Here is a 26078-nt window from a genome sequence, read left to right as displayed (position 1 = left end):
ATGAAGAGCCAGTACTTGTAGCTACCGTGGCCCCAACTCGGACAGCCCAGGACGATATCTATGCTAACTCTTCCCTCTCCAAACCTTTGCAGTCTTTGCCTCCAGGGCCATCTAATGGCTCTGGGACCAAACTACAATCTACCTGTAATTCTGCAGGCCCTCCCCCATCTACCTCAGCCCCTCACCCTCCTGTCATTTCAGTACCTCAACCGGTCACTTTGCCGTCCACTCAACCTTCTTCTCTGTACCCTTCTTCACGCACGGATGCCCTGCCACTCTGACTGCACAGGATTGGGACAATAATCACCAGTATGCTTCTGCCTCTTCTGCTCCCCCGATGCCCCTTTCTCATGCTCTCATACTGGTCTGATCTCCTCAACCTCAGTTTCCCTTATCTACACATACTTTTCCTATCACTTCTATGCTGACTCCGTCTCATGTGCCTGTTGTTGAAACTTCCATGCAACGCTCATTACGCCAAAACAAAAGAACAAGCGGATTAGAGGTGTGGGATTATCCAGTCATGCTGGAACCTCCTAATGCTCAAGGGGTATAAGTGCATTGATATGTGCTGCTTAATTTTACCTTTTTAAAAGAATTCAAGGATTCTTGTACTCAGCATGATCCTACTTCTCCATATGTTAAAATGGATTTACAGACTCTTTGTACTGAGGTCATTTTGCTTCCTTTAGACTGGGACCTTTTGGCAAAAGCTGTTCTAACTTCATCTCAGCATTTACAATTCTGTACCTGGTGGTCAGAGGTGGCCCGTCTGCAGGCTCAGCTAAATCGGGCTGATGGCATTCTAATTACTCAGGCTCAGCTCACAGGCTCTGATCATTGCTCTGACACTACTACCCAATTAGGCTTTGATGCTCTCACCATGGAACAAGTAAAAAAAGGTATGTATGAGTGAGAGCTTTGGATAAATTATGTGCCCCAGGCCAAGTTCCTGTTTCTTTTACTACTGTTAAACGGGTCACAGTGAATTATAATCTGATTTTTTTGGCTAAATTACAAGATGCTGTTCAAAATTCTGTCTCTGATGAGCACACTCAAGGTATTGTCCTTCGTATGTTAGCTTTTGAGAATGCGAACCATGAGTAAAATGGCCATGTGTTCCGTCCAAAGACAAAATTTACCTGATTATGAGGTGTTGCCTGCATATATTAAAGCTTGTGAAAGCTTTGGATTAGAGACTCACAAAGCTATTCTGTGGGCACGGGCCATGAAGGACAGTGATCAAACTGGCTCGACTGATTCTTTTCTTGGAGCCTGCTTTAATTGTGGTCAACTTGGTCACACTCAAAAAAATTGCACTGTTAAAAACTTACAAGTAGCCAAGCCGGCTCAACAAACACGGCCAAATGCTCCTGCTACTGTTTGCCCTCGTTGTTGTGAAGGTAAACATAGGGCAAGTACTTGCCGCTCTAAGTCTGATATAGATGGAAACCCCTTGCCACAGAACCAGGGAAACGGGAAACGGGAAGCGGGGCCAGTCCCAGGCCCCAATATCAAATGGGACACCTCAGACTCAGACCAATGTTATGTTTCCGCTTCAAGGAGTCCCAACACAGCCCCCAGCACAAACAAATTTCCCTGCAGCCAACCCAGATGGGTCCCAGACTCTTCTTTTGTCTCAGTACAATGCTTGTCCACCTCCACAGTAGGAGGTGGGGCGGTCGAGCTCTGTAGTTCCATTCCTCTAAATTTACTACCTAATTCTTTGCCTTTAATTCCCAGACCACTACCTGGTAACCCAGAACAATTATAACATGGGGAAGAGGGTATGCTTGTGTTTTGCCAGGAGATCATCAATCCCCTATCTGGGTGCCCACTAGAAGACTGAAACTTCATGTGAATACTGACAATGAAAACCACAGGGAAAAGATGTCCGTGTCAGAGACCGCCCTCATACCTGGTGAGATCTGTGCTGACTCCTCAGAAACTGGCACGCCAAATCAAAATGGGTCTGGTTCAATCCTCCCTAATGGCAACAGAGACTCCTCTAACTAATCTCACTTCTAATTACCTTCCTTTTTCTCCTTACGAACCTAACAATCTCACCATTTCTATTAGCCTGAAAACAACATCCCCTGGTTCTTCTCTTCCTCCTTCACCACTGGATCTTGCTTACAATAAGTTTTATTTAATAATTCTCCTCATTATACATTCTGTCTCACCAGTTTCCCCTCAAATTGATTTACCTGCTACACAAAATTATTCTCATTGAGCTTATGTGCCTTTTCCTGCACTTATTCGATCTCTCACCTGGGTGGATGCTCCTGCAGAAATCTATACTAATGATAGTGTGTGGATGTCTGGAGCTATAGATGACCGTTGCCCTGTTCAGCCAGGAGAAGAAGGCACTGCATTCAATGTTACTATGGGTTATAAATACCTTCCTCTGTGCCTCGGACATGCACCTGGTTGTATCCATCTAGAAACTCAAGTCTGGGCTGCTTATCTTCTGGAGAGATCAGCCACAGGGGAACAGGGACATTTGGTCTCCAGCCTCTCCCTTTCTCCTTCAAGACAAATGAAAAGGGGAGTAATAGGAGATACCCCATACTTCCAATATAAACCTGTAGGAAAACCATGTCCTAAAAATTCTGAGGGTCCATCTCACATACAGTAGTATTAAAACATGACTCATATGGTTTAGTAATAGACTGGGCACCAAAGGGCTATTTAAAAAACAATTGCTCCTCTGGTGGAAGGGAATGCCTGGAGGCTACTTTTTTATTTCTTATTGGGAGGATGAGGATTATCATCCTACTTTGCATAGGAGGTTCAGCTCATTCTTTCCCTTAAAATGGGAAGAAAAGGGCATTACTCCCCCACTCCTCCAAGTCTCATATGATATTCCCCATTCTGAGCCCAGAACACCCAGAACTTTGGAAATTGGCTATTGCCATGTCCGGACTGCGAGTATGGGAAGGGGAAACTTTTCTGTCTATTGTCCCCCTACCGCCTCTCACATCCATGATTCTGAACCCCATGACAAATCCCCTTTGTACCCTCTTCCTCTTTATGGTGCCGATCACCCTTTATGGGACTCTGATTGGCATTATGATAATTCTTCGAGACCCAGGTATGACCCTCTGCCTCTTTGGCATCCCTGGGCACCTGGGATTGCTTCTTTACGGCAGAGAACATCAGGTGTTGCCACCACCGCTCCTCTCCCTCACTATAAACGTAGATTCAAACCTTCTGCTTTGTTTACCTCCAGCCTGACTATTCCTGTACAGAGTTGTGTTAAGCCTTCTTACATGCTGTTAGTGGGAAATATCAAAATTTGGACAAACAATCAAACTGTTCAATGCATTAATTGTCACTTATACACTTTCGTTACCTCCCGTTTTGACTCCAGGAAAAGTGTGATGTTGCTTTGAGCTTGAGAAGGAATCTGGGTACTGGTAACTCTACCCAGACCTTGGGAATCTTCTCCCTCAGTACATTTAATTAATGAAGTGTTACAACGAATTCTCAAAAGAGCTAAGAGATTTGTTTTCACTTTAATCGCTGTGATCATGGGCCTAATTACAGTCACTGCACTGGCCACTCACTGCAGGAGTGGCATTATACCAATCTATCCAAACGGTTCATTTTGTTAATGATTGGCAAGCCAATTTCACCCAAATGTGGAATTCTCAACAGGGCATTGATCAAAAATTAGCTAATTTTGATATGTGATGTCACTCCCGGTGGCCCAGCTGTAAAATTCCTCTTTATACTGTCTCTCTTTATTTCTCAGCTGGCCGACACTTACGGAAAATAGAAAGAACCTACATTGAAATATTAGGAGCGGGTTCCCCCAATATTTTTCTTTTACTGAAATCTCCCTCACAAACTGTAGTATACTCTCATGAGGAACTCTTATTCCTCAAGGGACATCAACATCTCAGGTAAACTTTATTTTGCTCTCCTATACTTTACCAGCAGCTTTTGGCATCTCCTTTTACAAGTACATTTTATTAATGTTGTATACACATATGATAGAATATTACTCAGTCTTAAAATGGAATGAATTTCTGACACATGCTACATGTCAACCTTGAGAACATTATGCCACATGAAATAAGCCAGACACAAATACCATATGAGTGTACTTACATGAAGTACCCAGAGTACCATTTTCATAGAGACAGAAAATAGAATGATTGTTGCCAGGCCCTGGGGAGAGAGAGGGCTGGGGAGATATATCATTTTAATGGGTAGAGTTTCAGCTTGGGAAGAGACGAAAAATTTCTGGAGAGAAACAGAAGAGATCACTGCATAATGCGGTAAATATACTTAAGGCCACTAAACTGTACACTCATAAATAGTTAAAATGGTGTGTTATGACATATATTTTACCACATTTTAAAAAGTTTTTTAAAAGTATATTGTATTGGCCAGGTGCAGTGGCTTACACCTGTAATCCCAGCACTTTGGGAGGCTGAGGCGGGCAGATCACAAGGTCAGGAGTTCGGGAACAGCCTGGCCAATACAGTGAAACTCTGCTTCTACTAAAAATATAAAAAATTAGCTGGGTGTGGTGGTGGGCACCTGTAATCCTAGCTACTTGGGAGGCTGAGGCAGGAGAATCGCTTGCACTGGGGAGGCAGAGGTTGCAACAGGCCGAAATTTTGCCACTGCCCTCCAGCCTGGGCAATAGTGTAAGACTCCATCTCAAAAAAAAAAAAAAATTATATTGTATTGATTGGGTCTTCTCTTTTTTGAACAAATATATTTCCCTACATGAACAAATTTTAAAATAAAAATTTATTTCCCATTTATTCTGTTTTCAGAGATTTGCTTATTAATGATTGGCTTTCTGTAACCACCAAGCGACTAACCACCACTCCACTATGTGGAGGCAAAGATACCCTTCTTTCACATCTGCTGTCTCACTTTTGCCCTGTTTACTTGGTCTTCCTCATTTAATTTGGTCTGCTTTCCACACCTTCTGAATTGTGCAACTTTTTTTTTTTTTCTTCTGAGATGGAGTCTCACTCTGTTACCCAGCCTGGAGTGCAGTCATGTGATCTCAGCTCACTGCAGCCTCTGCCTCCCCGGTTCAAGTGATTCTTCTGCCTCAGCCTCCCTAGTAGCTGGGATTACAGGCATGCGCCACCATACCCGTCTTAATTTTTACATTCTTAGGAGAAATGGGGTTTTACCATGTTGCCCAGGCTGGTCTTGAACTCCTGGCCTCAAGTGATCCACCCATCTCGGCCTCCCAAAGTGCTGGGATTACAGGTGTGAGCCACTGTGCCTTGCCAGTGCAACAAATTTAAGTTCTGAATTCCTCCAGAAAAAATTCTGGACAATGCCCTGTAGATAGTTGGTAAGAAATAAAAAACAAGCAGATCTTCAGGAAAAAATGAATTCTTCCTTTAAAATGTTTTGCAGCACAGTACAATTGCTCATAACTCTTCAAGATTTCCCTTGGTTTTTCAAATATGTTTGTCTATTGCTACAACTAAGACACCCATTATCTTGATTACTAAAAATTTTTAAATTCCTCCCATTAATTTTTCAGTTATTCATTAATTCAGTTTTTCATTCAATAAGTAGTCTTTGAGCATACACTATATGCATACCACTTACAGTAAATTTTTCTTTCCAAACTAGTATTTTAGGAGAAAGGGTCTCCCTGTTGCCCAGGTTGAGTGCAGTGGCTATTCACAGGCCTCATCCCACTACTGAACAGCACCGGAGCTCTGACCTGTTCCATTTCCAACCTGGGCGGGTTCACCCCTCCTTAGACAACTTGGTCTCCTTCATGCCCACTGCCAGGAGGTTACCATACTGATTGTGAACTTATGTGGACATGCAGAGCGCACCACAGTCCAGAACTCCTGGCCTCGAGCAATCCTGCTGCTTCAGCCTCCTGAGTAGCTGGGGCTACTGGAGCATGCCACCATGCCTGGCTACAAACTATTCTAACCAGGCATGGGAATGAGAATAGTCAAGAAGTGATAGATTATCATAAAGCAGAATGAATAATTCCCAGTATCAGTCTCAGTGGAACAACAAAGCTGACACCACCATTAATTCTTCCCTAAATTAACATTAGGTACACGTGGACATAACTATCCTCATTACATGGACAAATCTAAGGGATTGTCTTTGTACTCTAGGTGAAAGGGCGCTCCGTTTGACCCCTCCCTGCCCTTCTAGCTAGATCTCATAACAATCAAACACCACTCCACTTTCTTCCTCACTCTCCAGGTATTCACCAGCCCAAGAGCTTCACATCTCCAGTTTCTGCTACCTGGACTGCTCCAAACTCCCACCCTGTCCTTCCCCAATCAGGTTTAGTGGTTCTTAGACTTCTATAATTTCAAATCTATAAAACAGCAAGAAAAATAGAGTGGGGTATGTATACTGAACTAAGATTGCCAAACTTTTGGCCAAATAAGGACCCTCAAAACTAACAAAATGACCCTCATATGTTATCATTGTAATTTCATTAACAAATATATATTTTACCCACAAAAAAGTAGGAAGGATATAATCTCAAAATAAAAGATAGATTATTTAAATTAAACTAATTTAACCTCATAAAAACTCACTACATTGTCCTCAATTTTTCTGACCATTACTCCCAATTTCTGCTGCTCCCAACCTGGTCCAACAGTCCCCATAATGTCATCTCATGCCTGGATTATCACAGTAGTCTCTTACTTTACTTGCTCCTTCCATCTTTTCTCCTCTTACATCTCTTCTAAGCCCAGCAGCCGGAGGATCCTCTTCAATAGGAATTACCCTCAAAACCCTTCAATGACTCCCCAGAGTAAAAAGCCAAAGTACAGGAAATTTTATCATCTGCAACTCCAGCCCCCTAAATCTCTAGACCAGTACTGTCTCATAGAAATATAATATAATGCAAGCCATGTACATAATTTCAATCTTTCCAGTAGTCACATCAAAAAAAAAAATCTAGTGGCATATTTTATTTAATCCAATATATCTAAGTAATTATTTCAACATGTAATCTATATAAAAATTCTTAACACAAAATTCTACATTCTTTTCTTCATACTAAGTCTGTAAAATCCAGTGTGTATTTCCACCCACAGTCCATCTCAATTCAGACTGGTCACATTTTCAAAGGCTCAAGAGCCACAAGAAGTTAGGGGTTACTACCTACCATTGTGTTGCACAGAGTTGATCTAGACCTTTCTTGTGCTTCTCTCCCTTCCCTCAGTCTATGCCAGGCTTTGTATTTGCTGATCCTTCCCTGCAGGACTCACTGTGCTCTCAGCTTCTTCTGATCTTGACTCAATTATCTCCACTTCAGTGGGGCCTTTCTGGCCACCTCTGTAAAGTTAACACTCCCCTCCTACCCTCCCCACCATATACAGTCTTTAATCTGCTTTCACCTTTTATTTTTTTCTTTATGCTTAATACCATCTAACAATAAACATTTTATTATACAGTGTGGCATACTGCCCCTAGCTCATGAGGCTCATGTCTTCCTCAGTGCTATATCCTCAGTTCTGCATTAGAACAGTGCCTAACAGATAATAGATGCTCAATAAACATTTGTTGGATAAATACATGTCACTGAAGATCAGAGAAAATTCTGTACAAACCAGCACTGGACATTGGAAGTCATTAACCTAACTAACTCTTACATATATTTAAATTTTAGCTTAAACCACTACTTTGTCAAGGAATAGTAAGAACTAACACTCCAGTGTTTACCTTTTACCAGCCACTGTGCTAAATGCTTTGTGTGCATTATCTCTTATCACACTCCCAGCCTTCTGAGGTAGGTATTGTTATTTTATCCATTTTGCAGAAAAGGAACTAAAGCTGTGGAAAAGTTGAGTAAGTTACCCAACTAAAAAGTGAGAACTCAGATGTGTCTGACTATATCACCATGCCAGATCTTGACCATGCTGGTCCAGGCTGGGCCTAGGTTGTATTTTTCATTGCACTTGTAATTACTATTTTTTATTTATTTATTTTATTTTATTTATTTATTTATTTTTGAGACGCAGTTTCACTCTTGTTGCCCAAGCTGGAGCACAATGGCTCAATCTTGGCTCACTGCAACCTCCTCCTCCCAAATTCAAGCAATTCTGCCTCAGCCTCCTGAGTAGCTGGGATTACAAGCGCATGCCACCATGCTCAACTAACTTTTTGTATTTTTAGTAGAAATGGGGTTTCACCATGTCAGCCAGGCTGGTCTCGAACTCATGACCTCAGGTGATCTGCCCACCTCAGCCTCCAAAAGTGCTGGTATTAAAAGTGTGAGCCACCCCGTCCAGCCTGCACTTGTAATTACTTAATGTCCATTTTCCCTACTAGACTGAGGTCATGGAACCTTATTTTCTGTTTGTCACTCTGTCCCTAATGTCTAAGCAGTGGACAGTTATTTGTTGATTGCTGTCTTAATCAGCCACTCACTGGGTTAACTCTCATTTAACTTCACATCCTTTGAATTATTATTTACAGCATTGCATGTCAACTAGTGTGTAATGGATAATGTTTCAGGCCATCAGGTATCTTATAGAAACCCCTTTGTTCATCTACCAAAGGTCAAATAAAAGGTTAGAGTCTAGGTCCTCTTCCCTAAGCTACACCTAAACTTGTCCTGGATAAAAAAATACATTGAAAGTTTTTTTTCTATTTATTATTTTTACTAAAAGATGCTTTCCCGCCACTCCTTCAGTATCACAGGTCAAACGTGATAAAAAAAAAAATGCTTTTTTTTGAGACGGAGTCTCACTCTGTCCCCCAGGCTGGAGTGCAGTGGCCCGATCTCGGCTCACTGCAAACTCTGCTTCCCAGGATCACACCATTCTCCCGCCTCGGCCTCCCGAGTAGCTGGGACTACAGGCACCTGTCACCATGCCAGGCTAATTTTTTGTATATTTAGTAGAGACAGGGTTTCACTGTGTTAGCCAGGATGGTCTCGATCTCCTGACCTCGTGATGCGCCCTCCTCAGGCTTCCCAAAGTGCTGGGATTAGAGGTGTGAGCCAATAAAAAATGCTTTTTAAAAAAACTTGAGACAGGGTCTCACTGTCACCCAGGCTGGAGTGCAATGGGGTGTTTACACTGCAGCCTCCACCTCCCAGGCTCAAGCAACCTCCCACCTCAGCCTCCCAGAATATTACTCTTGGCAATAACTATGGCAATTAGCATTGCTTTCTGTTGAGTATAATCTTTTAAACCACTTATCTCATTAACAGCAAGTAGGCTAGGACTTTCTCTTAATAGGTACAAGCTTCTTACTCTTTTAATATATAGCTAAAACGATTACTTTTCCCCTATGTTTAAAATAGAGGGATGAATGAAATCAGGTCAGGAGAAAATTATGAGTTATCCTTAGGGCAAAAATGGGGATCAGTTTACAACGGGGCAGTAACTGGGACTCCTATAACCTCTAGGTCTGTTTATCATGTGATCATACAACATATTAATTCATGCCCTCCCATCTGCAAAATGGCAATACTAATTTTTTTTTCCTCCCTGCTTTACAGAGATGCGGTAAAGGGTGGTTGCCAGCAAAATGCAGACATGTCCACAGATTAAAGGAACCAGAAAGTAAAACATAGTAAGCACCGTTACCTTATTTATATCCCAGAGAACCAGCTTGCCTTTAAGTTTAGCAAATTCATAGGCAGTCAGTCTCCCAATTCCATGCCCAGCTCCTGTAATCAGCACGATTTCGCCGGCGACTGATTTTCTCCTCTTAGGAATAAAAAGCTTCACGAAGGACTCTAGGCAGCAGACGATGAGTAAGGGGAGAAGCAGGAGGAGGTCCAGAAGGAATTTCATCCTTTTTGTTGCTGGGAGCGTTTGGTGTGTCTTTTCCAATCACTCTAAACTGCTTTTAGAGGGTTGCTCGATCTAACACCAGAAAGAGTAGGGGCGAGATCAAGGAAGAGCTCCCCTATCAAAGAAAAACAACTCCGAAACCGTTCCTTCCGCTGGGCTGGGCTTTGTTGGTCTTTCGCAATTGGCTCGGGCTGCAGTGCTTGCTAGCTCAGAGATCTGGGAGGGACGAAGTCCAGACCGGAGCAAAGCTTCCTAGTTCTGCTTCGCGCAGCCCCCAAGCGATGTGTGGCCGCGACTATCTTTTACCCACTTTCTCCCGGTGTCGTGAGCCGGCCGTGGAGGGTTAGCTGCTCACTTGTTTTCCTAAACTGGGTAAATTCCAAGGATAACCGACAGTATCCGCAAGCCAGATGCTTCTTTCAAAGTTGAAGGTTGCTTATCACTAGATAGGGGTGCCGCTGGGCGTGGCGGCTCTCGCCTGTAATCCTGGCACTTTGCGAAGCCCTGGAGGGAGAATCACTTGACCCCAGGAGTTCGAGATCAGCTTGAACAACATAGGGAGACCCCTGGTCTCTTAATTTTTTTAAATTTTTTTGGTAATTAGCCAGGAGTAGTGACGCGTGCATGTAGTTCCAGCTACTCGAGACTGAGGCACGAGAAAAGCTTGAGCCCAGGAGGTCCAGGCTACAGTGAGCGAAGACCGCGCCGCTGCAGCCAACCTGAGTGAAAAGGCCAGACTTTGTCTTAAAAAACGAAAACTAGATAGAGGATGAAAATGTAGATTCCTATCTTAAAGGATCTTGAAAAGACCAAGCGTTCTGCTTCCAGCTGAAAAATTACGCTACATCACATTTTAGTTTGAAATAAGCACGATTTCTGAAGACAGGAAATTTTGTCTGTTCAAGGACAGCTATAATCAAGCGCCAGGAAAAATTGTTACCGTATTAAAGGGATTGTTTCCACAAGAAAGAAGAATATATTTGAATAATCACTTTTCACTTGACCTATTAGAGTTTAAAAAGAAAAAATATATATTGTACTTTAGGAATTTTATCTTTCTTCAAGTGAATAAATAAATAAATAGCAAATCATTTAGCCTAAAGATTACCTATGTAACATTTCGTTTTGTAGCCTATATAAATGGGTATTCAGTATATGTTAACTGGTGACTTGAAAAAATTCTGGAGATTGATTAAGGGAAGAAAAGACCTAACTAGGGCTTGTGTGCAGTAAGAGCTTAATAATGGTATTGAATGCAATTTTTTCCAATTCATTTTTCACAGACATTGAATTTGGGTTTTGCGCAAGACACTCCAGTGCTTGGGAAGAGACTTCGTTGTGTGACAATGGTCAACTTTCATATTTAAGAGCCAGAAAGATCACAAAAAAAATCGAAGTTCACAAATAGTTCGTACTCAATGGTCTCTCTTACTTAAGCAGCCATACGTTGTTATAGGGGATGAAGGGATAGTGGCAGCCTCACAAATGTGAACTCCATTGTGGAATTCTTTGAATTCAGAATATCATCTACAACGTGTTTTGGATAGCCTCCAAATCCAAATTTACGAAACACTTGTATAGAAAGTTTACCAAGTGTTTTTCCACATGTATTATTTCATTTAATTTTGAAAAGCCTCCTAGGAAATAGAGAAGAGAAGTAGAGTAAAGATATATTTATACCCCTATACTATAAATGAATAAATCTGTTAGATCAACTTTAAAGTCTATACAGCGAGTAAAAGTGTAACTGGGTCTACACATATGGTCAGTGTTTATCAATTTTTTTTTGTTCAACACCTACAGGAATAAATTACACACCTTACGTGGTGATCTAGTATAAGAAGTGTTTCAATTATGTTGACTTTCATATATTGAGTATTGAGGCTCTGGCTATGCTATTTCTTTTTCTTTCTTTTTTCTTTTTTTTTTTTTTTTTTTTTGAGAAGGAGTCTCACTCTGTCTCCAGGCTGGAGTGCAGTGGCGAAATCTTGGCTCACTGCAACTGCCACCTCCCAGGTTCCAGTGATTCTCCTGCCTCAGCCTCCTGAGTAGCTGGGACTACAGGCATGTGCCACCACACCAGCTAATTTTTGTATTGTTAGTAAAGACGGGGTTTCACCATGTTGGCCAGGATGGTCTCAATCTCTTGATCTCGTGTTCCACCTGCCTCGGTCTCCAGAAGTGCTGGGATTACAGGTGTGAGCCATCGCACGCAGCCTGGCTATGCTATTTCTCATTCCATTCTATTAATAATAAAAAAAAAAAGCTCGGTAGTTTTAACCTACAATTGATAAAGGTTTCATTGGTTAAGGGAAACAACACAGCGTTTGGAAGCAGTCATACCTGAATCCCTTATGTGTGTGTGACTTCATCTCTCTGAACATGTTTCTTAATTTGTAAAATTGAGATAACTAATACTTAGCCTACAGGATTCTTGTGAAGTTCAAACGAGTTAATAGAAAGCACATTGCTTTATCAACTATTCAACTCTATGTAAATTTTAATTAACACTAATAGAATGTGAGTGATGTGAATGGTCTTGTGAGTGATGGTTGTAACGTGAATGATTTTGTGAACAGCACACTAGATGTTTACAATGAAAATTGTTCACAGAACACAGATTAGCTTCTAATCTGATGGTTATGTGATTTTATGTATTTGTGATTTTAAAAAACATCTTTCATTGGCAGGGTTTAAAATATTTTGTACTTGGGACATCTGTTTTTTAAAATTTTTTTTATCTATTTATTTTGAGACTGGATTATGAGACTAGCTAATTTTTGTATTTTTGGTAGAGGCAGGGTCTCCCTACCCTGGTAGAGGCTGGTCTAACTCATGGGCTCAACTGATCTACCGGCCTTGGCCTCCCAAAGTGCTGGGATTACAGGTGTGAGCCACCGCACCCAACCTGTGTGGGACATCTTAATTTCATGCTGCCTTCCCAGAAGTTGAAACAGTATTTAAAAAAAAAAGATGAGGATAAAGGGGTCTTTCTTTCTTTCTTTTCTAGTGTTCAAAAACACTAACTTGAACCAGAAGAATAGGGGTCTTTCATCAATGTCTTGAACACTTGCTATGTCCAGGCATACGCTAAGTGCTTCAATAACACATTTCATTTTATCTTCTCAATAACTTTAAGCAGTAGGTTCAATAGAAATCTGTATTATATGAATGAAGAAATAAAGAATTAAGAGAAATTAAGCAAACCACTTGAGGTCATAGTGTAAATGTAGAGTTGAATTTAAACCTAGGCTGTCATCACCAGCCTTTTTTTTTTTTTTTTTTTTTTTTAACTGGGAGTCCCAGCCAGAGCAATTTGCCTTCTTCTTCTTCCGTAGGGCAAAAAAGAAAAGCTTCTCAGTTCTGAACCATTAGATAAATTCAAAAAGATCAAAACTCCTGACTTTGAATCACAACATTAATAACACTTCCCTTTCATACAATTAGGTAAATACCTAATTAGCAGGCAATAGATTGCAGCTGCTAAAAGAAGGCGTTTGACATGTTCTCACTCACAGGTGGGAATTGAACAATGAGGTCACTTGGACACAGGAAGGGGAACATCACACACCGGGTCCTATTGTGGGGAGGGGGTAGGGAGAGGGTTAGCATTAGGAGATATACCTAATGTAAATGACGAGTTAATGGGTGCAGCACACCAACATGGCACATATATACATATGTAACAAACCTGCACGTTGTGCACATGTACCCTAGAACTTAAAGTATAATAGTAAAAAAAAAAAAAAAAAATTAGGCGTTTGAATTCCTACCAAGCTTTTAATGAGCTATGTGGTATTTGGTTAATTACTTAACCTCTCCTGAGGTCTCAGTTACCTCATCTGTAAAATGGGTGTAATAGCAGCTTGGTTGCTCTGAAGAGTAAATGATATATATATATAAAGCACAGAGTCATTCATAGGAGTAAAAAGCACAAAAGTAAATGAGATATATAAAAGCACATCTTGCATACAAACATACTTAGTGAATGACAGCCATTACTATATGTGAATCAGTCATCAGTAGGAGGCCTGTATTTGTAAGGCTGACTCTGTTGTATCCCAGCAGATTAGGAATGAAAGACCGTCACACTTAGCAATTACACAGGCCAGTGAAGAATGCTCACTTTCACTCTAAAGAATACTGAGGAAAAATATACAGAAATGATTGCCACACCTGCTAACAGTGGTATTTCCCATAGTTTTCTTGTCATCCTGAGATAGAAGACTTCACAGTTTGACTCCAAAATCTGAATTTTAGAGCTGGAGAAATTTAGCCATTAGCTTGTGTGCAATGACACATTTTTTTTTTCAATAATGAATCTATAAATTCAAAGTAGTACTTTCAAAATCGGAGTCAATGCTCTCAAAGCCTACTGCTGTTTTATAAACTAAGTTTACGGAATATTCTAAATCCTTGTTTTCATTTAAATATCTTCCCGGCATCTTCACTAGAAGTAGATTCCATCTCAAGAAACCAATTTATCTTGCACTTGTTTATCTGATGGAGATGACTTCTTTCCTTAAACCTCAGGAACCAATTTCCACTAGCTTCAAACTTTTCTTCTGCAGCTTCCTCACCTCTCTCAGCCTTCATAGAATTAAAGACAGTTGGATTAGGCTTTGGTTGAAGGGAATATTGTGGCTGGTTAGATTTATCCAGACTAAAATTTTCTTCATATCAACAATAAGGCTGTTTCACTTTCTTATCATTTGTGTGTTCATTGGCATAGAACTTTTAATTTCTTTCAGTAATGTTTCCTTTGCATTCACAACTAGGCTAACTGTACATGCAAGAGGCCTAGCTTTCAGCCTATGTTGGCTTTCAACATGCCTTAAGTTTGATCATTTCTAGCTTTTGATTTAACGTGAAACACATTTGAGTCTTCTTTTCACTTGAACACTCAGACCACTGTAGGGTTATTAATTGGCCTAACTTGAATATTGCTGGGTTTCAGGAAACAGGAGGCCTGATTATGGGGAGTGGGTGAGAGGGTTGTAGGGAGACAGCCTGTTGGTAGAGCAGTCAGACACATGATGCTTATTGATTCAGTTTGCTGTTTTATTCAGATATGCGGTTTTTGGTGTCCTAAAACAATTACAATAGTAACTTCAAAGATCACTGATCACAGATCGTCTTAACAGATATAATAATAACGAAAAGGTTTGAAATATTGTGAGAATTACCAAAATATGACACAGAGACATGAAGTGAGCTTTAGGAAAATTGTGTGGATGGACTTGCTCAATGAAGGGTTACCATAAAGCTTCAATTTGTAAAAAGCACAATATCTGTGAAATGCAATAAAATCAAGTGCTGTAAAACAAGGTATGCCTGTAATTTGTCGAATGTTCTATGGTTCATAATATGGGAATCTAGGTCTCTCTGACTCTGAGGTTATACTCTTGAAATGTCCCTCCCTTCTCCCTTTTTTTTGGCCTCTAAGATGTCCTTGGATTTGTAAAGACTAGAGAGAAGAGCCAGCTTAAATGGATATTAGTTGGCCTCTTTCAGCCGAACACTCCTTTTGTCAGTAGACCTTAGAATCGGGAGAAAACAGAAAAAAAACCTCAAAAAACAAACATAAAACCAGCCAACCAACCAACAAATAGAAAACCACAGAGATGATCAATAGATAAATATCCAATAAATATTTAGGATAATGGGCAGTTTTCTTTAGGACTCCTCTGCTCCCACCCGAGTCTCTCCACACTCTATTAAATCACATCAATCCAACATGTAAAATGACCTGGCTATTGCCCACTTTTTGCTTTGGTGTCCATAGCTGTGGAAGCTGCCCAAGTATTCAGGAAGAGCCACACAGAGAAGAAGTCTTTTCATTGGATCTTTATTTTGAATCGAAGATATGATGAGAAAGTTCTTGAAATATGGGTTTGGATATAACTTTTCCAAATTACATGTCATATGTTTCAATGATAACTTCCTAGAAAATTAATAACTATGATACCACTTTAAGAAAAAATTAAAACCTGTGATAAAGAACTTTCTTTTATTTATTTCAAGTAGTAATATGCTCAGAGCTCTAATGATGAGATTATCCAATAAATAACTACAGATTTATCGCGTATCACTCCAATCAGCAACCACAATTTTAGTATTATCCATCTCAACGTGTTTAAAAAACGTGTTGGCTAGGCACAATGGCTCATGCCTGTAATCCCAGCACTTTAGGAGGCCAAGGCGGTCGGATCACCTGAGGTCAGGAGTTTGAGACCAGCCTGGCCAACCTGGTGAAACTCCATCTGTACTAAAAATACAAAATTAGCTGGGAGTGGTGGCAGGCGCCTGTAATCCCAGCTACTTGGGAGGCTGAGGCAGGAGAATCACTTGAACCCAGGAGGTGGAGTTTGCAGTGAGCTGAGACTGCGACACAGCACTCCAGCCTGAGTGAAAAGAGTGAAACTCTAAAAAATAAAAAATAAAAAATAAAGTGTTACATACCTTTGTGTAAGCAATCTAATTTATTTTACTTCTTATTTTATTATTATTTTTTGAGATGTAGTCTCACTCTGTTGCCCAGACTGGAGTACAGTGGTGTGATCGCAGCTCACTGCAACCTCCTCCTTCCAGGTTTGAGGGATTCTCTTGCCTCAGCCTCTGGAGTAACTGGGATTACAGGTGGGAGCTAACATGCCCACCTAATTTTTGTATTTATGGGGTTTCACCATGTTGGCCAAGCTGGTCTCAAATTCCTGACCTCAAGTGATCTGCCCACCTCGGCCCCCCAAAGTGCTGGGATTACAGACATAAGCCACCATGCCTGCCTAGCAATCTGATTTATAATACTAAATTATTTCATTGAAATTAGCCTAAATAATATTTATGATATATTACTAAATTATGTTTATTAGCATACACCATTGGAGAAAAACTGAGTTTTAATATTACAGGTTGGGAATAACTATTTAGCAGATTTAACACATGGCCATTTTGATTAAACTTTTTAAAAAAATTTCATGCTTTCCTTTAATATTATTAAAAATGAATAAACAAAATTAATTCTAATTAGTTTAAATATGTATTTGGATATTAATGGCAGTGGGGGCCTGTCTGGAGTAGCCACTGCCATCACACTGGCTACAGCGAGGGAGGCATGACTGGGGCTGTGTGCTTCATGGAGCTGGCAGCAGCTGAAACAGGCAGAAGCCCCATCCCCTTTCTGAGTCGCTAGGGCTAGAGTCTTGTGCTTCCGAGTGCAGCTGTGGCTGCCCAACCACGGCTCTGGAGCTGTGCATCCCTGTTCTCTTGGGGGCCAGGAGCAGGCAGGAGCCCCCGTAACTGCAGCGGCCCAGCTGCAGCTGGGGACCCGGGCATCTCTGCACTCTCAGGGGCCCAGGAAGCCCCCATGCTTCAGCAGACTCAGAAGTGCATGCTCCTGCTGCCTGGTCTCTCCCCACTACGGGCACCTGTTCTGATTTTGGAGCAAAGTTGAGGCCCAGCCCCGGTGCTATCACAGCCCGCCCAGATGTGTGCATGCTTGGGGGCAGTGCTGACAGGCCAGCCCCCTGCCTCCTTGGTCCCCTCCAGACTTTGGGTGCTGATGAGCATGGGAGGCAGGTGGAGCAGGTGCTGAAGGCAGCTTGATGCTAACCTGTAGGTACCCCTCGGCATGAACGACCTGGGCACTGTGGCCACTGTGGAGAGCAGGTTAATGTTGGCAGGAGGCAGATAGGCTCCAGGGTGGAAGGGGCGGGTCGCTGGTGAAACCCTACCTTCAGGCCACAGATGGTCTGAGGCCTGGGGGCCATGTTGCCAGTTCTGTGGACCAGAGTGAGAACTTATGGTGCTTTATATGGACCCACCCATGGCCATCCATGGACCAATTAGCACATACCTCCTCCCCTCTGAAGCCCATAGAAACCCTGGACTCAGCCAGATTTGGGCAGATGTTGGGACAACCTGCCTGCTGAGAGGAGCTACCCACTGTGGGTTTCTTCTCTGCTAAGAGCTGAACAGATGTTGGGATAAATCTGCCTGTTGCCTGTGGAGAGGAGCTACCCACTGTGGGTCTCCTCTGAGCTGTTCTGTCACTCAATAAAGCACCTCTTCACCTTGCTCACCCTCTGCTTGCCTACATGCCTCCTTCTTCCTGGACGTGGGACAAGAACTTAGGACCTGCCAAATTGCCGGGCTGAAACACATCCCTTGCTCACTGTATTGTAGGCGATGAGAAGGAGGGAAGAGAGACGGAGAGAAGAGCTGTGACCCTTCAGAGATCCCAGACTTAGGAGCTCCCTGAGCCAGGGCTGTGACTCCTTCTTTGGGGCTCTGTGGTTTCTGGCATCTCGAAGCTTCTGGGTGCCACCGCATTCCCCACTGCCAGCTGTGGAAGCTGCTTACAGTACTCCTGGTTTGGTCACAGTTTCACAGGATGCTAGTGCCTGTGCTGGCACCTGGAGCTGCCTGCCCCACTGTAGCCAGCGTGTCTGGCTGTGCACAGTAGCTGGACCCCACACTCACTCAGTCACACACCCTTCACCACTCCGTGCCTGGCTGGCCCTTGGAAGGCATGAGGTCCAAGCTGGTAGTGTGAGCTGAGTGTAGCCTACCAAGCCCAGTGGGCCTGAGCAAAACTTGGTGAAAGGCACCACTGACCATAGAGGTTTGTTGGAAAAGTGACACTCAATGATCCTGCGACATTAATATTAATAATAATTAAGAATATTAATCTTTAATATGCTTTTGTTTCAAATTATACATTGGGTTGGAGGTCCTGGTTATCTCTCCCTAGGGAGGGCTCCGTTTTACCTGTGGTTCATTTTAACCCCCATTTGAGAATCACTTATCCAAGCCTTACTGGGTCTCAGAAGTGTCCTCATTTGTGGTATGAGCAACATTACTGATAAAGTGCACCTCCCCCCTGGGAAACTGTTTGAAAGCAGCATATACTTTCTGATAAGTTTGTTCAAAATTCATCCCCTTATTTTGTAATCACACCTACTGTGGAGGGTATTACAGGATCATGCTTTTCCTTTAGTCTTCAGCTTTTTCATATAATTCTTTTGTAAATTATTAAGGAAAGATATTGAAATATATTTCTCAATAATGGGGCAGTGAATACCATTTGAGTAGTATTTTCGAGGGTAATTGAACTTTTATTCCCTAGATTTTTTTTTTTAAGGGAGTCTTGCTCTATTGCTCAGGCTGAAGTACAGTGGCATGATCTCAGCTCACTGCAACCTCTGCCTCCTGGGTTCAAGCGATTCTCCTGCCTCAGCCTCCCAAGTAGCTGGGACCACAGGTGCACACCACCACGCCTGGCTAAGTTTTGAAATTTTTAGTAGAGATGGGGTTTTGCAATTTTGGCCAGGCTAGTCTCCCACTCCTGACCTCAGGTGATCCACCTGCCGTGGCCTTCTGAAGTGCTGGGATTACAGGTATGAGCTACCACGCCTGGCCTCTAGATTCTTTTTTATGTTTTTGTTTTTGAGACAGAGTCTCACTCTGCTTCCCAGACTGGAGTGCAGTGGCGCACTCTTGGCTCACTGCAAGCTCTGCCTCCCAGGTTCACGCCGTTCTCCTGCCTCAGCCTCCTGAGTAGTTGGGACTGCAGGGGCCCGCCACAAAGACCGGATAATTTTCTTTTGTATTTTTAGTAGAGATGGGGTTTCACTGTGTTTAGCCAGGATGGTCTCAATCTCCTGACCTCATGAACTGCCTGCCTTGGCCTCCCAAAGTGCTGGGATTACAGGCGTGAGCCACTGCGCCTGGCCTAGATTCTTTAAAACATAGTCTATTTTTATTGACTAGGAATATTAAGCCTAAGTTGTACCCTGCATGTTAAAGGTGATAACACTCTATCAATTGAATCAAAGAAAAGACAATCAAATAGCTATGAAAGTTAATAATTTTGAAGTATTCAGCCACAGTAGTGTTGGGGTGATCAGACCCAACACCTGGTCACGGGGTGATGAAGTCTGGCAGAGTCAAAGGGTTGAGAAAAAGACAGTTTGAAAAGGAAAGTGGGATGAGGGGGCCATCATGATTGTGGAGGTTGTGAAGGCCCCGACCTCTGGGACCCCAGGCTATTTATTGGGAATCCAACAAAGAAACAGGTCATGAGAATGTGGGGGTCAAAAGGGCAGGCACATGATCTACAGCTGTTATGGTTTAATATTGATATGGAACATCTTCTGCTACTTGAGACAATGGGAATACAATCGATCTAGAAGCCTAGGAGGGCTAGAAGCAAGGAGCCAGCAAGTCTAGACACATTCCAGAGGACATCATGTCAGACATGCAAGCCCTGCCTCAGTTTTTTTCCCCAAAATGCCCCGCTTCTCCTTTTTGTAAAAGAGAAGGTATCATTATTACCATCATTATTACTAGTTATCATTATTACTAGCATAAAAGGTGGCCTCTTTTAATTGAGCAAGGCAATTGCAGGCTGTGCAGCCCTTAATTGCCGGTTGGTGGTCCAGCTTCATTTTTCTTAGCTCTTATTCAAACTGGAGACTCTGTGGTTTGAATGCATCCCACATATCTCCCCTTTCCCTTTCACAAGAGGACCCTTAATCCTAGGGGTTGCGGAAAGATGAAGGTTAGTCTTCTGTAACTTCTTCATGCTGAATAGGGGCAATGATATTCCTGCCTAACTATTAGGGTCTCTTGTATTCAGGGTAGGGAGGAGCTGAGTCAGAAAGCACTGGTTCATTAAGCATCATGACTCTGGTCAGTCTTCATTCCATCTTCACATTCAGATTCAACTGGCTCATGGCTCCTACTGGGGGAACCCAGTCCATAGTTGGGATCCATGGGTCCCTCCAGTCTCCCGTTCCATGGTCATACACATCTTGAGGGCATCCACACGGTTCATTAATCTCCTGCAAAAACACAAGCATACCCTCACCCCCACATTATTAAATCTACTGAAACAGAAGCAAAAACTTTTGTGGCTGTAGCCAGGAGGCCACTGATAATGAGAAACAGGCCCCTTCTAACAGAAGGCACAAGGAAAGCAAATCGAGGCTTTTCAGACCTTCAATTCGCACTGTACAGGTGGGTCCACTAGATACTGTGGCTCATGATAGATCTTCAGATGTTTGGTGGGCACCCACACAGGCACCTGACTGTCACCTGGAGAGACACAAGCAAATCCTCTTCCCCATGTAATTATCTTTCCTTTTTCCCAGTTCTTTGTATGTGTATCCCTCCATCATATATCTTGTCCAGCCTTTTTATTTTCCTTTTGTCCTGTCAGAAGTTGTTCCGCTGCAGTTATGGGTTGATCTTTTTGTGAAATTTAATGATAATAAAGCTAGATGCAATTGCATATGTGATATTTTATATTCCTGGTCTCCTGCCTTCCGCTTTTGTATGTGAGTTTTTAAAGTACGTTTAGCTCTTTCCACTATTGCCTATCCTTGTGAGTTATATGGAATACCCATAGTATGGGCAATATTCCATTGTTGAAAGAATGTAGCCATGGCTTTACTACAGTATCCTGGGCCGTTATCAGTTTTTATTTTTTCTGGAATTTCCATAACAGAAAAGCAAGACAAAATATGTCTTTTAATATGAGCTGTAGCCTCCCCTGTTTGACATGTGGCCCAGACAAAATGTGAATAGGAATCTACTGAAACATGAACAAAGGACAATTTTCCAAAAGTGGGAATATGTGTTACATCCGTCTGCCAGATGGAATTTGGAGATAACTCCTAGGGTTAACTCCTCTTCCTTGATGTGGCAAATGCAGGACTTGGCAGGCAGAACAGTGTTGCACAATTTCTTTAGCTTCTTTCCATGATGCACCATATCTTTTCCTAAGGCCTGAAGCATTAAGAAGGGTAAAAGAATGAAATGTTTGTGCACTAGCAAAAGCTGCAGACCCCAATGCATCCACTCTTTGATTAAGTTTAAAGGGCCAAGGAGGTTAGTATGTACACTCATATGAGTGATATAGAAAGGTGAATGCCTTTGTTGTAGTGCTTGCTGTAAGGAATGAAATAAAGAATTAAGTTGTTCATCAGTCACATTTTGAATTAAGGCACATTCAATATTTTGTATGGTTTGCACTATGTAGGCTGAATCAGAAACAATGTTTACTGGCTGTTTAAAAGTTTTTTAACACTGTTATCACAGCCATAAGTTCAGCCCTTTGAGCAGAAGTAAAGTCAGTTTGCAAAACTTGTTGAGGTCCCACAAATGAGGCTTTCCCATTACTAGATCCATCAGTAAAAATAGTAAGGGCCCCTTTAATAGGGGCTTTTTGAGTAATAGAAGGCAATATCCAGGATGTTAATTTTAGAAACTGAGATACCTTAGATTTAGGATAATGATTATCAAGAATGCCAACAAAACCTACCAAATTAACTTGCCATTCTTGGGAATTAATATAGGCTTGTTGAATTTGTTGTTTAGTTAACGGAACTATAATCTGATTTGGATCGTATCCCATTAGCTTTGTTGTGTGCAGCCTTGCTTGTCCTACTAGCACAGCAATTTGATCCAGGTACAGAGTGAATGTTTTGGTTGTATTGTGAGGCAGAAAAACCACTCAACCAGATCATCCTGTTGAACTATAACTCCTGTAGGCAAATGCTTAGTAGGAAAAACTAAAAACTGTAATGGTTGCATTGGATTAATCTGTTCTACGTGTGCTTGCTGATTTTTTTTCCTCAATTAATTGAAGTTCCTCCAATGCCTCTTTGGACAAGGAATGTTTCTTGTTAAGGTTAGAATCACCTTGTAAGGTAGAAAAGAGGTGAGACATAGCATAGGTAGGAATGCCTAAAGTTGGATGAATCCAATTAATGTCACCTAGAAATTTTTGGAAATCATTTAGGGTTTCTAAATTATCTCTTTGAATTTGAATCTTTTGAGGCTTAATAGGATTTTACTCTACCTTCATTCCTAGATATTGAAAAGGAGTAGAAGTTTGGATTTTACTGGGGGCTATAATCAACCCTGCCACCTTTACAGCCCTTTCTAACTGTTTGTAGCACAACATCAATTCTTCCCTAGTTTCAGCTGCACACAAAATATCATCCATGTAATGGATGCTATAACACTTTTTAAATTGTTATCTAACTGCCTTAATAGCTTTCCTGACGTAAGTTTGGCAAATAGTCGGGCTATTTAGCATGCCTTGTGGTAGTACTGTCCAATGGTATCTGTCTGCTGGTTCTTTATTATTTATGGTGGGAATAGTAAAAGCAAATTTTTCATAATCTTGGGCAGCTAAAGGAATGGTTTAAAAAAAAAAAAAAAAAGCAATCCTTTAGATCTATCACTATGAGAGGCCAGTATTTTGGGATCATTGTTGGGGAGGGTAACCCTGGTTGTAGTGCACCCATGGGTTGAATTACAGCATGAACAGTCCTTAAATCTGTTAGCATTCTCCATTTCCCTGATTTTTTCTTAATGACAAATACAGGAGAATTCCAAGGGGAGAAAGTAGGTTCTATAGGACCCTTTTGCAATTGTTCCTGCACCAGCTCTTTTAAGGCCTCCAGTTTTTCCTGTTTCAGCGGCCACTGCTCCACCCAAACTGGTTTGGCAGTTAGCCAAACAAGAGGAATGGGAGCTGGAGGCTCAACAATGGCCACTTCTAAAAATGACACCCCAATCTGGTCCGATCTGTTTGTCCTTTTAATTCTAAACATTCTGATTGGCCATTTTTATCTTTCCCTAGTCCTTTTCCTGGGCAATATACCATATTTATCATCATTTGTCTACTGTTACTACTATATTTATCCATAGGAACAGATATTTCAGCCTCCCATTATTGCAGTAAGTCTCTACCCCATAAATTGAGAGGAATAGGTGTAATATAGGCTGAATTGTCCCTTCCTGACCATCTGGCCCTTGACATGGTAAAATCAAGGAACTTTGAAAAACTTTCGAGGCAGCTCCTACTCCAACAATACCAATGGATGCCTTTTGCTTAGGCCAGTGCCCAGGGCAATTGATTCATAGCAATAATAGAGACATCAGCTCCAGTATCTACTAGTCCTTCAAAATATCTTCCCTGAACAGTTACTGTGCAAATAGGTCTTTTGTCAGACACTTGATTAACCCAATATACAGCATTTCCTGTTGTGTTAGTTCTACCAAAGCCTCCTGTTCTCTTCATTGTGCTGCTTCCTAATTTTATGTAAGGCAACAGCAACAGCTGAGCAATTCTTTCTCCTGGGGAAGCACACCATAGTATTGAGAAACTAGTTGAATTTCTCTGATATAATCAGAATCAATTATTCCTATATGCAAGTGACACCTTTCAAATTTAGACTAGACTTTCCAAGTAATAGACCAACTGTTCCTGTGGGTAAGGGTCCCCTAACTCCTGTGGGGACCTGTTTTGGTGGCTCCCCAGGAAGTAAGGAGATGGGAATTGTGCTGCAGAGGTCCGTAACAGCACTGCCTGCTGTGGCGGGGGACAATTGTACATTTGTAAGGGCAGTGACTGTACTGGGTATGTCTCGGTTTGTTGAGGGGCTCGAGGTGGGCCCCTCTTCCTGTTTTCTGAGAGAGGTTGTCCATCTTTGCTAATTTTAGAATGACACTGACTTGCCTAGTGATGGCCTTTTTCACAATGGGGGTATACACCAGGACTTTTCTGTTTGTTGGTAGTTCTTGCCTTTTGATTTCCTTTTCTACATTCCTTTTTTGTGTGTCCCAGTTGCCCACAATTAAAGCAAGAGCCTAAGAAACAGGGCATATTCTTTCTGACTCTTAATCCAGCCATAGCCTGAGCTAAAAAAGTAGTCTTATGTAAGTTACCTCCAATGCCATCACAAGCCCTAATATGTTCAGCTAAATGAGCCTTCTTTCTCAGGGGTCTAATAGCAGTTTGACACTCTGCATTAGCATTATCATATGTAAGAAGCTGTATTACAACATCTTGAGCTGTTTTATTAGTTATGGCTTTATACACAGCCTCTTGGAGCCAACCAATAAAATCAATATATGATTCTTTAGGTCCTTGTTGGATAGAACTGAAACAAGGATATTTTCCCCCTGTAACATTTATCCTTTCCTGTGCCTGTAAGTACACAGAGCGCAGCTGAACAATGGCAACATCCTCCATTACTGCTTGATTTTCTAATCAACCCCAATCTGCTCCGACTCCCATTAACTGTTCAAAGGAAACAGGCACACGTGGTTGTGCTTGTGTCTTTTCCCTTGCCTGAGTTTGAGCTTCATCAGCCCACCAGGTTTTTTTTTTTTTTTTTGGACAGGAAGTAGAATTTATTGGTATTAAGTGGGGGCAGCATATTGGAAGCCCTCATGAGTGCAGGGCCCGCCATTTGTCCAGAGGACCACGATTGGGGATGTACTTGACCCCACAGCCATCTGGGATGAGCCGCTTTTCAGCCACCATGTCTTCAAATTCATCAGCATTGAACTTGGTGAAGCCCCACTTCTTTGAGATGTGGATCTTCTGGCGGCCAGGAAACTTGAACTTGGCCCTGGGCAGGGCCTCAATCACATGCTCCTTGTTCTGCAGCTTGGTGCGGATGGACATGATAACTTGGCCAATGTGAACCCTGGCCACAGTGCCCTGGGGCTTTCCAAAAGCACCTCGCATGCCTGTTTGGAGCCTGTCAGCCCCAGCACAGGACAACATCTTGTTGATGCGGATGACGTGGAAGGGGTGGAGCCGCACGCGGATATGGAAGCCATCCTTGCCACAACTTTTTACCATGTACTTATTGGCACAAATTCGGGCAGCCTCCAGGGCTTCAGAGGACAGCTGCTCATATTCATCTGACACCATGTGGCCACAGAGTGGAAACTCATCCACTTTTGCCTTCTTCCGCCCCAGGTCAAAGATGCGAATCTTGGCATCAGGGACACCTGGGCAGAAGTGAGACTTTGGGTACGGCTTGTTCTTACAATACCGGTAACAACGGGCGGGGCGGCGGCCCATGGAGACACCAGGATCTTCAGTGGCGCGCGGAAGGGAAAGAGCAGCCCACCAGGTTTTAAACTGCAAGTACTGAGATGAAGTGAGAACAGATTTTGTTAAAGTATCCCAATCATACGGTATTAATCTATTATCGAGAGAAACGTTTTTTAATAAAGTTTGCACAAAAGGAGAGTTTGGCCCATATTGACTAATGGCTTGCTTGAATTCCTTTAACAGCTTAAAAGGAAAAGTGGTCTGATTAGCCATATTCTGTCCTTCCTGTTGGATTACAGTTAAGGGAAATCGCCATGCTTCAAGGTCTCCCTAGGCTCTAGCCTTTTGAATAGAATTTTGTATAGCACCACCAATTGCTCCAGATTTTAATGTTACAACTACAGGAGCAGTAAGTTTTGTAGCTAATTCAT

The 26078-nt window shown here is 42.1% G+C and overlaps 2 protein-coding genes across 2 annotated transcripts in view; both read right to left on the bottom strand.

Annotated features, from left to right (window-relative positions):
- The window catches only part of HSD17B11 (hydroxysteroid 17-beta dehydrogenase 11), a 57116-nt gene extending 47112 nt beyond the window's left edge, over positions 1-10004 (bottom strand). Inside the window, exon 1 of the mRNA XM_023198080.2 lies at positions 9573-10004. Within this exon, the coding sequence (XP_023053848.1) occupies positions 9573-9782 (210 nt within the window). The 5' untranslated portion in view covers positions 9783-10004. The remainder of the gene's footprint in view (positions 1-9572) is intronic.
- Positions 10005-24959: 14955 nt separating this feature from the next.
- On the bottom strand, positions 24960-25715 carry LOC111530864 (60S ribosomal protein L10-like). The gene has a single exon (XM_023198091.2). The coding sequence runs from the start codon at positions 25672-25674 to the stop codon at positions 25030-25032; it is 645 nt and encodes a 214-aa protein (XP_023053859.2). The 5' UTR covers positions 25675-25715; the 3' UTR covers positions 24960-25029.
- Positions 25716-26078: the final 363 nt, after the last annotated feature.

This window comes from Piliocolobus tephrosceles, chromosome 3, assembly GCF_002776525.5.
Source record: "Piliocolobus tephrosceles isolate RC106 chromosome 3, ASM277652v3, whole genome shotgun sequence".
NCBI lineage: Eukaryota > Metazoa > Chordata > Mammalia > Primates > Cercopithecidae > Piliocolobus > Piliocolobus tephrosceles.
The sequence above is the reverse complement of the archived record's forward strand: the minus strand, read 5'-3'. Positions and strand labels throughout refer to the sequence as shown.

Bases quoted from the DNA above. Each gene is read 5' to 3' on its own strand.
- LOC111530864 (XM_023198091.2), bottom strand. From the start codon at position 25,674: ATGGGCCGCCGCCCCGCCCGTTGTTACCGGTATTGTAAGAACAAGCCG.